Source organism: Mercenaria mercenaria, chromosome 3 (assembly GCF_021730395.1).
Source record: "Mercenaria mercenaria strain notata chromosome 3, MADL_Memer_1, whole genome shotgun sequence".
NCBI lineage: Eukaryota > Metazoa > Mollusca > Bivalvia > Venerida > Veneridae > Mercenaria > Mercenaria mercenaria.
The window spans coordinates 65058095-65070991 of record NC_069363.1 but is presented as its reverse complement, the minus strand read 5'-3'; the positions used below and the strand labels follow the sequence as shown (position 1 = coordinate 65070991).

Here is a 12897-nt window from a genome sequence, read left to right as displayed (position 1 = left end):
GTGGTCCGTCGTCCTTCCGTCCGTCCGTCCGTCCGTCTGTCCGTCATTCCGTCCGTCCTTCCGTTAACAATTTCTCGTTATCACATCTCCTCAGAAACTACCAGGGGGATTTTGACCAAACTTTGTCAGAATGATGTATTGGTACCCTAGTTGTGTCCCCCTGAAAATCAGACTGGTTCAACAATTTTTGAATTAGTTATGGCCCTTTGTTTATTTCTATAATTTACATAGATTTATATAGGTAAAAACTTTGAAAATCTTCTTGTCCAAAACCACAAAGCCTAGAGCTTTGATATTTGGTATGAAGCATCATTTAGTGGTCATCTACCAAGATCATTTAAATTATTTCCCTGGGGTCTAATATGGCCCCGCCCCGGGGGTCACATGGTTTATATAGACTTATATAGGGAAAAACTTTGAAAAACCTCTTGTTCAAAACCACAGGGCCTAGGGCTTTGATATTTTGTATGTGACACCATCTAGTGGTCTTTTACTAAGATTGTTCAAATTAGTCCCCTAGGGTCAAATATGGCCCCGCCCCGGGGGTCACATGGTTTACATAGACTTATATAGGGAAAAACCTTGAAAATCTTCTGGTCCAAACCACAAAGCCTAGGGCTTTGGCATTTGTAATGTAGCATCATCTAGTGGTTCTCTACCAAGTTTGTTCAAATTATCCCCCAAGGGTCAAATATGGCCCCGCCCTGGGGGGTCACATGGTTCATATAGACTTGTATAGGGAAAAGCTTTTAAAATCTTCTTGTCAATAACCTACAACATTCAGATTTGGACCACATGTATGGTTTTGAGTGGCAAGATGAACCTTGATATGAGTTGACCTTGATTTTGACCTAGTGACCTACTTTTACATTTCTGTAGCTACAGCCTTCAAATTTGGACCACATGCATAGTTTTGTGCACTGAAAAAGACTTTGACCTTGACGTTGACCTAGTGACCTACTTTCTTATTTTTGAAGGTACAGGCTTCAAATTTGGACCACATGCATAGTTTCGTGTTCTGAAATAAAATTTGACCTTGATTTTGACCTAGTGACCTACTTTCACATTTCTCAAGCTACAGCCTTCAAATTTGGACCATATGCATAGTTTAGTGGACCGAAACAAACCTTGACCTTTACATTGATCTCGTGACCTACTTTCACATTTTTGAAGGTACAGGCTTCAAATTGGGACCACATGTATAGTTCTGTGTTCCGAAATAAAATTTGACCTTGATTTTGACCTAGTGACCTACTTTCACATTTCTCGAGCTACAGCCTTCAAATTTGGACAACTTGCATAGTTTTGTGTACCGAAATGAACTTTGACCTTAAGATTGACCTAGTGACCTACTTTCACATTTCTATAGCTACAGCCTTCAAATTTAGACAAGATGCATAGGATTGTGTAACGAAACAAACTTTGACCTTGACATTGCACTAGAGACCTGCTTTCACATTTTTGAAGTTACAGGCTTTAAATTTGGATCACATGCATAGATTTGTGTTCTGAAGTGTAATTTGACCTTGATTTTGGCCTAGTGACCAACTTTCACATTTCTCAAGCCGCAGCCTTCAAATTTGGACCACTTGCATAGTTTTGTGTACCGAAATAAACTTTGACCTTAAGATTGACCTAGTGACCTACTTTCAAATTTCTCAAACTACAGCCTTGAAACTTGATGCACATGCATAGTTTTGTGTACAAAGAACTTTGTCCTTGAAATTGATCTAGTGACCTACTTTCACATTTCTCAAGCTACAGCTTTAGAATTTGGACCACATGCACAGTGTTGTGTACGGAAATGAAATTTGACCTTGAGCTAGTCATTAAGTCTTGAAATATGGAACACTCAAAAATGGCACATTGGTGGGCGCCAAGATCACTCTGTGATCTCTTGTTATTTTAAAAGGAGAATGTTCTATGAGTGGATACACACTACCAACACCAGATGTATTTAATAGATATATTAAATCTATAATCAACTAGTTTTGATCATCAAAGATATTTATTAAAAAGTCTATTTTCTTTGCAAAACACCAGCACTTACACATGTATGAAAATGTTTAAAATTTTGATGTTCGTCTGGAGGTATGCCCACAGAAAATTGTAGACTGCAATTAGACGTGAAAAAAAAAATTGCAAGGAAAGAAACAGTTACTGCAATCTGCTTAAATGAGTTTAAAAGATGAAAGTTATGTTCATTGGCTTAATTAAGGTTCTGTCTATCTTCAGTAAGGTTTCCTTCAAATTAAAGTTCAGTAATAGTTTATATTTAGCTCAACTGTACAGAGTGTATGGAGAGCTGTCATACTCACTCTAGCATCTGTGTCTAGAACTTGGTTTGAAGTTTTGATGTACTTGCACTTTATATCTGTTATTGCTTTATAGATTTGCTTCAAAATTAGAATAGTTGTTCATAATCATCACCCACATCGTTTGACCCAAGGGTCATAACTCTTGCACCAATATGTGTTTTTCATGAAATATGCCCCCTTTTACTTAGAAATTCCTTTTAAGGTTTTAATGTATCGAGGATACTTTTACTAAGTCTCTGTTATTAAGAAATGGATTGTTCCCACATTTACCATCCACATCAGGGGTATTATCACTCCAGCTCTAGTGTCCTCAGATATGCCCTATTTCACCAAGCATTGATAATAGTCTAGCGCACTGTCTCCACAGATGGCTCTTGTTCTACAGCAAAAAAGGCAATATTTACTATTGTTGTTCAGCATTTAATTTTAAATGTCTGGAACAATGCTTCTCAATGTATGACATTCAAGTTAGAATAAATGGCCTAAAGCTGTGGAACAGGATTTGTCAAGAACAGTATATTTGGTCTCTACGGTATTGAATTGTTAAAATTGGTCTGGAAACATGTCTGTATACCCATATAAATACTGTAGAATTGATTGGTTTAACTTCATTTACACAGTAAGAAACTTATGAAATTTTAAAATGAATTCAATTAGGTTTTATGCGAGGCTGTAGCTTGCAATAGTCCAGATGTCGACTAAGACAAGTGATTCATGATTTGCAAATACTTACTCTCACTTTTCTGTATGTATAAAGTGTATTTCAACCAGAGGCAGTGTTTGAGTTTGTTTAGAGATGAAATATTCAGCTATAAATCTAAAAGAAAAAAATAAAGAAAAACATGTAAAAGGTGTATGAAAAGTGTATTTAATGATATCAGATAAACACTGCTGTTCAGTTTCCAAATTCTGTATTCCCATATCAGTGTGGGTGTAGGAAGGACTGACTTATATGCGCAAATGCGTCTCCGAATGCTAGATATCTTGTACAAACTTCTCATTCCACTGTGGGTGTTAGAAGGACTGGTAATGGTATCTTATATTTGCATTCAGTTTCCAAATTCTGACAAGCTTGAACAAACTTCTCATTTTCAGTGCGGGTGTAGGAAGGACTGGTGCTTTCATAGTAATAGACGCAATGCTTGAGAGGATCAAGCATGAGAAGACGGTTGACATTTACGGTCATGTGACGTGTTTACGTGCCCAGAGAAATTACATGGTACAGACAGAAGATCAGTATATATTTATCCATGATGCGCTGTTGGAAGCAGTGACGTGTGGAAATACCGAAGTTCCGGCACGAAGTTTGTCACCACACATACAAAAGCTGATGCAACCGGAACCTGGAGAAACTGTTACTGGAATGGAACTAGAATTTAAGGTGAGGACAATAAGAGACCTATCTTGCCAGGTTGTTTGGTCTCCGGTTGGTTGAAATGTTTGGCTATGTAGACGTAAAAAATGAATATTTTCCTTGAGAATATGTTGCTGTACTGAAACTATAACCTTTACTTTATTCACACCAAAAATGTTAACATTCCAGGAGAATTAATGCAATCTTTTTTAACAAATTTTTATCCAGTTGGGCAACTTCCAGAAGATTGTTAGTAATTTTGGTTGGAGGACAGTGCAAAATATAGTAGATTCTCCAAAAATATGGAAAATGCTCCAGTTCCTGAAGCTTCTCTGGTTCTTTAGCCTACCTGATGTAAAGCACATATTAACAGGAATCTTATCCCACTATTAGTAATTTTAGTTGGGTGGAAAAAGGCTCAAACTCAAGACATTGGGTTTCAAAGAGAGTGTTGCCATTGGAGCATTTTGTCTGAATTTAACTCTTGTCTTCTGTGTTCTATAGTTTAAACAATTTTACTCCTGAAGAGTCAAGCGTAGTAATATTTTTTTATAATTTTGTGCAATTTTGTTGTTTTACAGAGACTTGCTAACATGAAGGCCAGTCCTAACCGGTTTGTGAGTGCCAACTTACCAGTGAACAAATTCAAAAATAGACTAGTCAACATTTTACCATGTAAGTACAGATAACTCTTCATGTGATATTATAGTGTCAGAACAAGAGTTGTATCCCTTGCATTACTCAGTCTAGAACGACTTTATTATCCCCCGACGAAAGTCGGAGGGATATAGTTTTGGCATTGTCCGTCCGTCCGTCCGTCCGTCCGGAGCCATATCTAGGAAATGGTTGGGAATATTATTTAAAACTTCATATACATGTTTTCCACAATGAGTTCTTGCGGCCCGTCAAGTTTCAGTCAGATTGCCCAAGTAACACCAGAGTTATGGCCCTTAGAAGTTTCTAGTGTTAACTATATAGGGTACTATAAATATGGCAATTTCTGCATCATAACTTTTGATATATTTGACCTAGAACTATGAAACTTAAACAGAATTTAGATCACCATAATGTGGTTGTGTACACACAATTTCATTTGGATTTATTTGTAAATTAAGAGTTATTGCCCTTTAATTGTATAAAAATCCACATATTTGTACATAACAAACTTACCATTTTGTAGAATTTCATTAAATTTCTTTCATTCTTTTCCATGAACATTTATTGTAAACATGTGAAGTTGTGTACCCACACCTGGTCGCCCCCTTACCTTGATCACACACCTCCCCACCTATCCCCCGACCCCCCCCCCCCCCCCCCCCCCCCCCCCCAAAAAAAAAATTCATTCCTTATTTTAGATTTTTTTTCAAACAAACTTCATATACTTGTTCACCACTATGAGGTTATGGGGCCCATCAAGTTTCAGACAGATTGCCCAAGAAACACCAGGGTTATGGCCCTTAGAAGTTTCTAGTGTTAACTATATAGGGTACTATAGATCTATAGATGTGCCAATTTCTACATCATAACTTTTGATATATTTGACCTAGAACTATGAAACTTTAACAGAATTTAGAGCACTATAATGTGGTTGTGCACAGACAATTTTGTACGGATTTCTTTTTGTAACTTCAGAGTTATTGCCCTTTAATTGTCCAAAAATCCACATATTTGTACATAACAAACTTACCATTTGGCAGAATTTCATTAAATTTCTTTCATTCTTTTCTGTGAACATTTATTATAAACATGTGATGTTGCGCACCCACACCTGGTCACCCACTTGCCTTGGTCACACCCCCCCCCCCTCCCCCCCCCCCCCCCCCCCCCCCCCCTCCTAAATTTTTTGTTTTTTCATTTATTTTAGATTTTTTTCAAACCTTCCAAGTTGTACTATTCCCCCACCTCACTTCTCCACCCAGTCATGCCCACCACTGATCATGCATCCTCTGCCCCCCCCCCTCCCCACGCCAACTTCACCCTTTTACCTTTTCTTTTTTTTTTTTTTTTCATTTTTAATTTTCAGTCAATATTTATAATCAGCAAGTGAAATTTTGTTTCCTCTCCCGTTCCCCTGCACCCCCATCCCCTAAAAAAATAAATATATACATATATCTATATATAGATATATATATTTCCATCCTTTTTTTTTTTTTAAATGTTCAAACCTTCAACATGTTAAGTTGTGACTGCACAAACCTTGCCCTCAGCCATGTTCAAGATATCTTATCTGTGTTCTCTTAAGGACATCTGATCTTTTAAGTTCAAATGTACATGTAAAACAGCAACACCTGGTGCCAAACCACTCAAAGACAATATTTCATTCCAGTTAAACTTCCAAGCTCACATTTCAATTAACTGCATTTAATTTTAAAAGCTAAGCTTATTACAGTAAGCATATCCCATTCAAAATAAATTAGTTCAGATGAAAGTATCATACATTTATTGCGTACTCTTTAATTAAACATTTGTTTTCTGTTAAATTGATTTTGACTAATGAAATTATTTGCTTCTTATTAACATCCTTAACTTTTTGCCGGATATATCTTTTTGCCATTCCTCACCACAAACCCTTTCGGCGGGGGATACCAATTCATCGAATTTGCTTGTTAGTCAGTAAGAATGGTGTGTACTGAGATAGTTCTTTTACAAAGTTTCATTACAGAAGACATTTTCCAAATATAAATATATCTGTAGATTACTACTGAGCATTATTTCTATGTTGTATAATCTTCCATTTTAAAATAAGAAGTGTTATAAAAGTAACTTGAATATATTTTCATTTTCATAGATGAATCTACACGAGTTTCATTACAACCAATACGAGGCGTGGATGGTTCGGATTACATCAATGCTAGCTTCATCAATGTAAGTATACGTATAGGTGAAATGTAATCTATAAAAGAACCATAACCTTTCGCATTCTGGCGGCAAGTGATTCTGCCTTTGCGACCAGTGCAGACCAAGATCATCTGTGCAGGCTGATCATGGTCTGCACTGTTCGCTAATCAATCAGTTAATTTTCAGTGAACACCCCTTTGAATGAAAAGTGGTACTGCCCAAATGGAATGATGGACCAGTCCATTTTAGAAATTTAGCAAGGTAAAGGTTAAACAATACCTGTTTTGCTGTCTGGCGAACTGATACTTTGATGGCATCTTCAAGAAGAATGATAAAGTGTTCTTATATGTGTTGTCTTGAAAACTGATACTTTTATGGGATCTTCAGGAATAACATGTTCTAATATATAAATACTGTCTGAATTTAAGGTCTATGTAAATATATAAACTTGAAGTTGATCAACAAGATCTGTTGTTATAGACTGAATGCAGGGTTACTAATGTAGAAACTGGTGTCAAAGTAACCTTCACAAATTCAGTTTATGTAACATAATCTTCAGGGGTTGTTTTAGCATTTCTCGATACAATGCACTTAAGTCTTGTAAATTTCATTCTTGGTTTTCACAACTTGAAATATTTCCATTTCTTGTGTATTTGAACTTCTGATTTGATTCAGATTTTTGTGTTGTTTGACAGGGATACCGTTACCGTAGAGCGTACGTCGCGACACAAGGACCACTGGCAGACACGACAGAAGATTTCTGGAGAATGTTATGGGAACATAACTCAACAATTATTGTCATGTTAACCAAACTGAGAGAAATGGGAAGAGTAAGTTATCATTGTTACCCTTGTTTGCTTCCAGTTTTATCATAAAATGGCACTTACCAATGAAAGGTGCCCTATTGTACAATAATTGTGCACTTACAGGAAAAAGATGTATATACAACCATTATGATATCTGTTACACTAAATTAATATATCTATCAAATAAAGATGTAAAAGTTGAAGTTATATTAAAATCGGAAGAAATACTGAGCTTTTTAAATACTTTCATATTAAAGGGAGATTATTACAATATGTTATAAAAACAATAAAATACTGAATGCAGCGAACATGTTTTCATATAAAATTGTCAGTTTTATTGTTTTTAAGTAAGTATTGCTTTGTGAATGCATTATTTTATATGTCACAGTTTAAATTTAGGACTACATTCAATAATGTTACAACATTAGTTCTAGATACAAACCAGGAATATTTTTTTGTTATTAGGGAAGAAAATTGCATGCAGATAATGTTTTAACTGCCATCCTTTGATTTAAGAAAGAAGAACATTATTTTTGCTTTGACTTACTTTTTTTTAGCATTTTAATAGCATATTAATATTTACTTTCTTTCATGTTGTTTTCTTTTTTTTAACTCTAGGAAAAGTGTCACCAATATTGGCCGAGTGAGAGGTCAGCACGTTACCAGTATTTTGTTGTGGACCCAATGGCAGAATATAACATGCCTCAGTATATACTGCGGGAGTTCAAGGTCACTGATGCCAGAGTAAGTGTTGTTCAGACTTGTGAATTTTTAAGACTGGTCTTGAATACAAGTTTTTTTCATTGCCAAGTTCTTGTATTGAAATGACATATCTTAAGCTTCAGAAAAAATGTAGTCAGACTTCTGAAATCTAGTTATAAGCAAGACATACAGGGAACTGTGGTAAGCAAGACATACAGGGAACTGTGGTAAGTAAGTCATACAGAGAACTGTGGTAAGCAAGACATACAGAGATCTATGGAAGCAAGATGGAACTGTGGTAAGCAAGACATACAGGAAACTGTGGTAAGCAAGACATAGAGGGAACTGTGGTAAGCAAGCCATACAGGGAAATGTGGTAAGCAATACATACAGGGAACAGTGGTAAGCAAAACATACAGAGAACTGTGGTAAGCAAGACAGAACTGTGGTAAGCATGGCATACAGGGAAATGTGGTTAGCAAGACATACAGGGAACTGTGGTAAGCAAAACATACAGAGAACTGTGGTAAGCAAGACAGAACTGTGGTAAGCATGGCATACAGGGAACTCTGGTAAGCAAGACATACAGAGATCTTTGGTTAGCAAGAATTACAGGGAACTGCTGTTAAACAAGACATAAGATAAGATAAGGTTTATTTTGAGTCGGCAAGACAGCAACATATAAACATAAGCTCATATGAGCTTTTACAACCAACTATAGACATACAAGGAACTGCTGTAAACAAGACATAACAGTGAACTGCAGTATTTTAGAGTATAATATTGTACATGCACATATGAATATTTTCTTGGATTTATTCCCAAATTGAAAATAACTGATACTGATATATGCGTAAATGGTTGCCTTGCCTCAAAAGTTAGTTTCGTACTTTATTGTACCCCCCGACAACAAAGTTGTAAGGGGGGGTATACTGGTTTCAGGTTGTCTGTCTGTCTGTCTGTCTGTCTGTCTGTCTGTCCGTCTGGCGGTCTGTCCGTAGACGCAATCTTGTGCGCACCATCTCTCTTATCCTGACAGAATTTAATGAAACTTCACACAAATGGTCAGTACAACAGTAGTTGTGCATGGGCATGTTAGGTTTTTTAGAAAAAAAATTTGCAGAGTTATGGGACTTTGTTTTTGTGTACTATACTGTATACATAGACACAATTTGTGGCACCATCTCTCCTCATCCCTTGAAACAATTTAATGAAACTTCACACAGTGATCAGTCCCAACATAAGTTTGACATGGGCATGTAGGTTCTTTTAGAAAAAAATTGCAGAATATGGGACTTTGTTTTGTTACTATACTATATACATAACACAATCTGTGCGCACCATCTTCCTCATCCTTGACACAATTTAATGAAACTTCACACAAGTGATCAGTAACAACAGTAGTTGTGCATGGGCATGTTAGGTTCTTTAGAAAAAAAATTTGCAGAGTTATGGGACTTGTTTTGTAACTATACTATACATAGACACAATCTTGTGCGCACCATCTCTCCTCACCCTTGACACAATTAATGAAACTTCACACAAGTATCATAATAACAGTAGTTGTGCATGGCATGTTAGGTTCTTTCAGCCACAAAAATTGCAGAGTTATAGGACTTGTTTCTTGTTAACATACTATGTACATTACAGTCCTGCATATGCAATCTTGTGCGTGCCTAATTACAAACCTTACACAATTAATGAAACCTCACACAGTGATCAGTACCAACCCTAGTTGTGCATGGTGCATGTACATTATTTTAGATAAATATTCTGCATAGTATGGAACTTTGTTTGTTTTTCATATGATACATATAGTCTATATACATAGAGTCCACATAATTATGCAATCTTGTGTGCGTCAAATTGCAATGTACTGTGTCAGTGCATGCGGGGGGTACATTCATCACCTTTAGTGATAGCTCTAGTTTATTCTGAAGGTCTTAATTTTGTCAAATTTTGTTTACAGGATGGTCAGTCACGGACAATACGCCAGTTCCAGTTTACTGACTGGCCTGAACAGGGTGTGCCAAAATCTGGCGAAGGTTTTATTGACTTCATTGGTCAAGTACATAAAACGAAGGAACAATTCGGCCAGGAGGGACCCATTACTGTACACTGCAGGTAACTATCACATTCCCTAATTTGGCACTTATGTCTGTATATTCGGTTTGAAGCTGCCCAGTTTGAGTCAGAGCAGCAGGCGTGTTGTCTGCTCCAACCCAAAGTTCAGTTTATTGAATGCAGCTATATGCTGTAAAATCATTTAATTTCACGGGCATGAAATTTCGTGGTTTTTGCCAGAACAGCTATTTCATGGGGACATGAATTCATGGAATTCAACTTTTGAAAATCATTTGTGTTTGGGATTTATTTTTGTGGATTTATGCAGCCAAGAAATCCACAAAGATTAGTCCCCCCACAAAGATTAGTCCCCAGATTAGTCCCCCCACAAAGATTAGTCCCCCAACAAAAATTAGTCCCCCCACAAAGATTAGTCCCCCTACAAAAATTAGTCCCCCCACAAAGATTAGTCCCCCCACAAAATTAGTCTCCTACAAGTATTGAAGATTTTGCAATAAAATCTACTCATTAATCATGTCTGAAAATTAAAACGAGGCCAAATGATGGCACTGTCAGGCGTGTGTTTAGCACAATTATTTGATTCCTGTTATTTTTTATCAGGTGTTTTTTCTTTGTTGTACTGGATTGAATACAAGTTAAGAATTTTCCTCAGTTTCGCAAAACCCAAGTATTTTTGCAGTCAAGATCTTCATATTTCTCGGGTTCACATAAAAATACAGTCATGTGGTGTCTGACATACCATATATGTATGATTTTCTTATTATGATAATACCTTTAACCTGGAACATAACCAAATAAACCATCAAATATTACGCATGTATTGCATGACATGGTAAATAATTAGGCAGGTAATGTCAGAAGTTGTAATTATCAAGATTTGAGTTGTCATAAATGTGGAGCATACAAACTTTTCATCTGTGCAGTATGATGTGATTAGCTGTAGAAAATGTAAAAAAAAAAGTAGTAAGGATGATATTGTTTTGAGAACCTGAGATCAGAAGGTAGTTCATAGTCTCTAGTTCTGTTTGAGAAAAAACAGCGGGGAACCAGACCTGAATTCCATTTAAGAAAAACAGAAGTTGGAACCATGCTCAAGCTGTTTAAGAAAAATGGAGCTTATAACCAGATGCTAGTTTTGTTTAAGAAAATGGAGCTGGGAACCAGGTTTCCTTAAACATAACTATGGTCTTGATCCTAGTTCTTATTTTTCTTCAACAGAGCTAGAGTTTGGTTCCTTTGCCTTTTTTTTTAGGTACTGGACCTGTAATGATATTTGGCAATTTCCATGCTATTACCTATCACCCATATGTGATTTCGGCATCCTTCGGCCATAGCAGAAAATAATTTTTCATAACAACAGGTAAAGGCTGAAATTGCATAAGGAGAATACATTCGTAAAAGGAAATTGCGGATTGTCATTATGGGTGCACTACTTTATCTGGTTCCACAGAACCAGGATCCAGGAACTAGAATAAAGTTCAGACTCCCATTCTTTTCTGGTGAAGATCACATTATATTGCACAAATTAAATTTAAAGGTATGAATTCTCTGTGGCCATTTTTTCTGCCTCTTTTTTTTTTTTTAGCAAATTTACAATATTGTAATTTTATGCACATTTCTTCAGTAAAGTTCAGCATTCTACTTTCTCTTTGGGTAGTTTTGACAGTCAAGTTTTAAGTAACTGCAAAGTCATGATTCTGTGCATCTTTTTTTAATATTGATGTAAAATTACATATCATAAGGTATTTTATGCAATGGGGAGATCATCATGGCCAATAAGAATTCATTTATTTATAGGTCTTACAATATAAAATCTTTTGACTTAATTCACCATGTTTTCTTCTTCCATGATTTCAAACCAGATCCTCACATCTGAGTGAGGGAAAAGGGATATCTTGGTCAAACTTCCCTCTCTTTGGAATTTAAAATAAGAGATTTTTGTGATCTTTATCAAACTTGGAGGATACAGGATATTATAGCACTTGCAGAGACCATGAAAAGACATTGAATCTGATGATAGTCCTTGAAAACTCCTTGAAAATAACTAGAACCCTAAAAATTACTGAAAAAGTACTCGAAATTTGAAATTACTGCTTGATTTTTACCCAAAACTCCATGAAAAAGGTCTGTGAGAAACTTGCTAAAGAAATAGAAAAAATGAACATAATTTGACCCAAAAAAATGGTATTTATAGCAGCAATTTATTACAGTTTACATAACTCTGCACAAAATTATTGGAAAAAAGGTTGTTTCTACTACGATTGGGTTTCAAAGCACTTGAATAAAAAAAATGTACTTAAAATACTGTGAAATCATTTTTATTCGCGTAGGATGAATTTTCGCGCATTTCGCGCTAGGACCAATGCGCGAATTTAAGACCGCGCTAATATTATTTCTTAATTTTAATTTTTCATTTCTAAAATGGAAAATGCGCCAATTAAAGCCCGCGCGAAACAGTCCTTTTTCACGTTTGCGCGAAATTTCATGCCAGCGAATTTATATGATTTCACAGTATCTATTAAAAGTACGTCAATGTTGTCTCAGAATGTTCTGAATGAACTGTGATTTTATATTTTCAGTGCTGGTGTGGGCCGTACTGGGGTGTTTATAACATTGAGTATTGTACTGGAACGTATGAGATATGAAGGTGTTGTTGACATGTTCCAAACAGTGAAAATGCTCAGAACGCAGAGACCTGCTATGGTGCAGACAGAGGTATGAGTTGTTCTATTTATAGGCATTTATTTGAGCGGAAACCATTGAGCATTTTATAATATAGTTGTTCTTGCACTGG

General features: G+C 36.1%; 1 protein-coding gene across 17 annotated transcripts in view; it reads left to right on the top strand.

Annotated features, from left to right (window-relative positions):
- Nucleotides 1–12897, top strand: part of LOC128555690 (receptor-type tyrosine-protein phosphatase delta-like) — a 292697-nt gene that overhangs the window by 273239 nt on the left and 6561 nt on the right. For all 17 annotated transcript variants that reach the window (XM_053538794.1, XM_053538798.1, XM_053538807.1 and 14 more), the window contains 7 exons: nt 3414–3699; nt 4254–4347; nt 6461–6537; nt 7206–7340; nt 7935–8060; nt 9988–10142; nt 12683–12818. In XM_053538794.1, the coding sequence (XP_053394769.1) occupies nt 3414–3699; nt 4254–4347; nt 6461–6537; nt 7206–7340; nt 7935–8060; nt 9988–10142; nt 12683–12818 (1009 nt within the window). The remainder of the gene's footprint in view (nt 1–3413; nt 3700–4253; nt 4348–6460; nt 6538–7205; nt 7341–7934; nt 8061–9987; nt 10143–12682; nt 12819–12897) is intronic.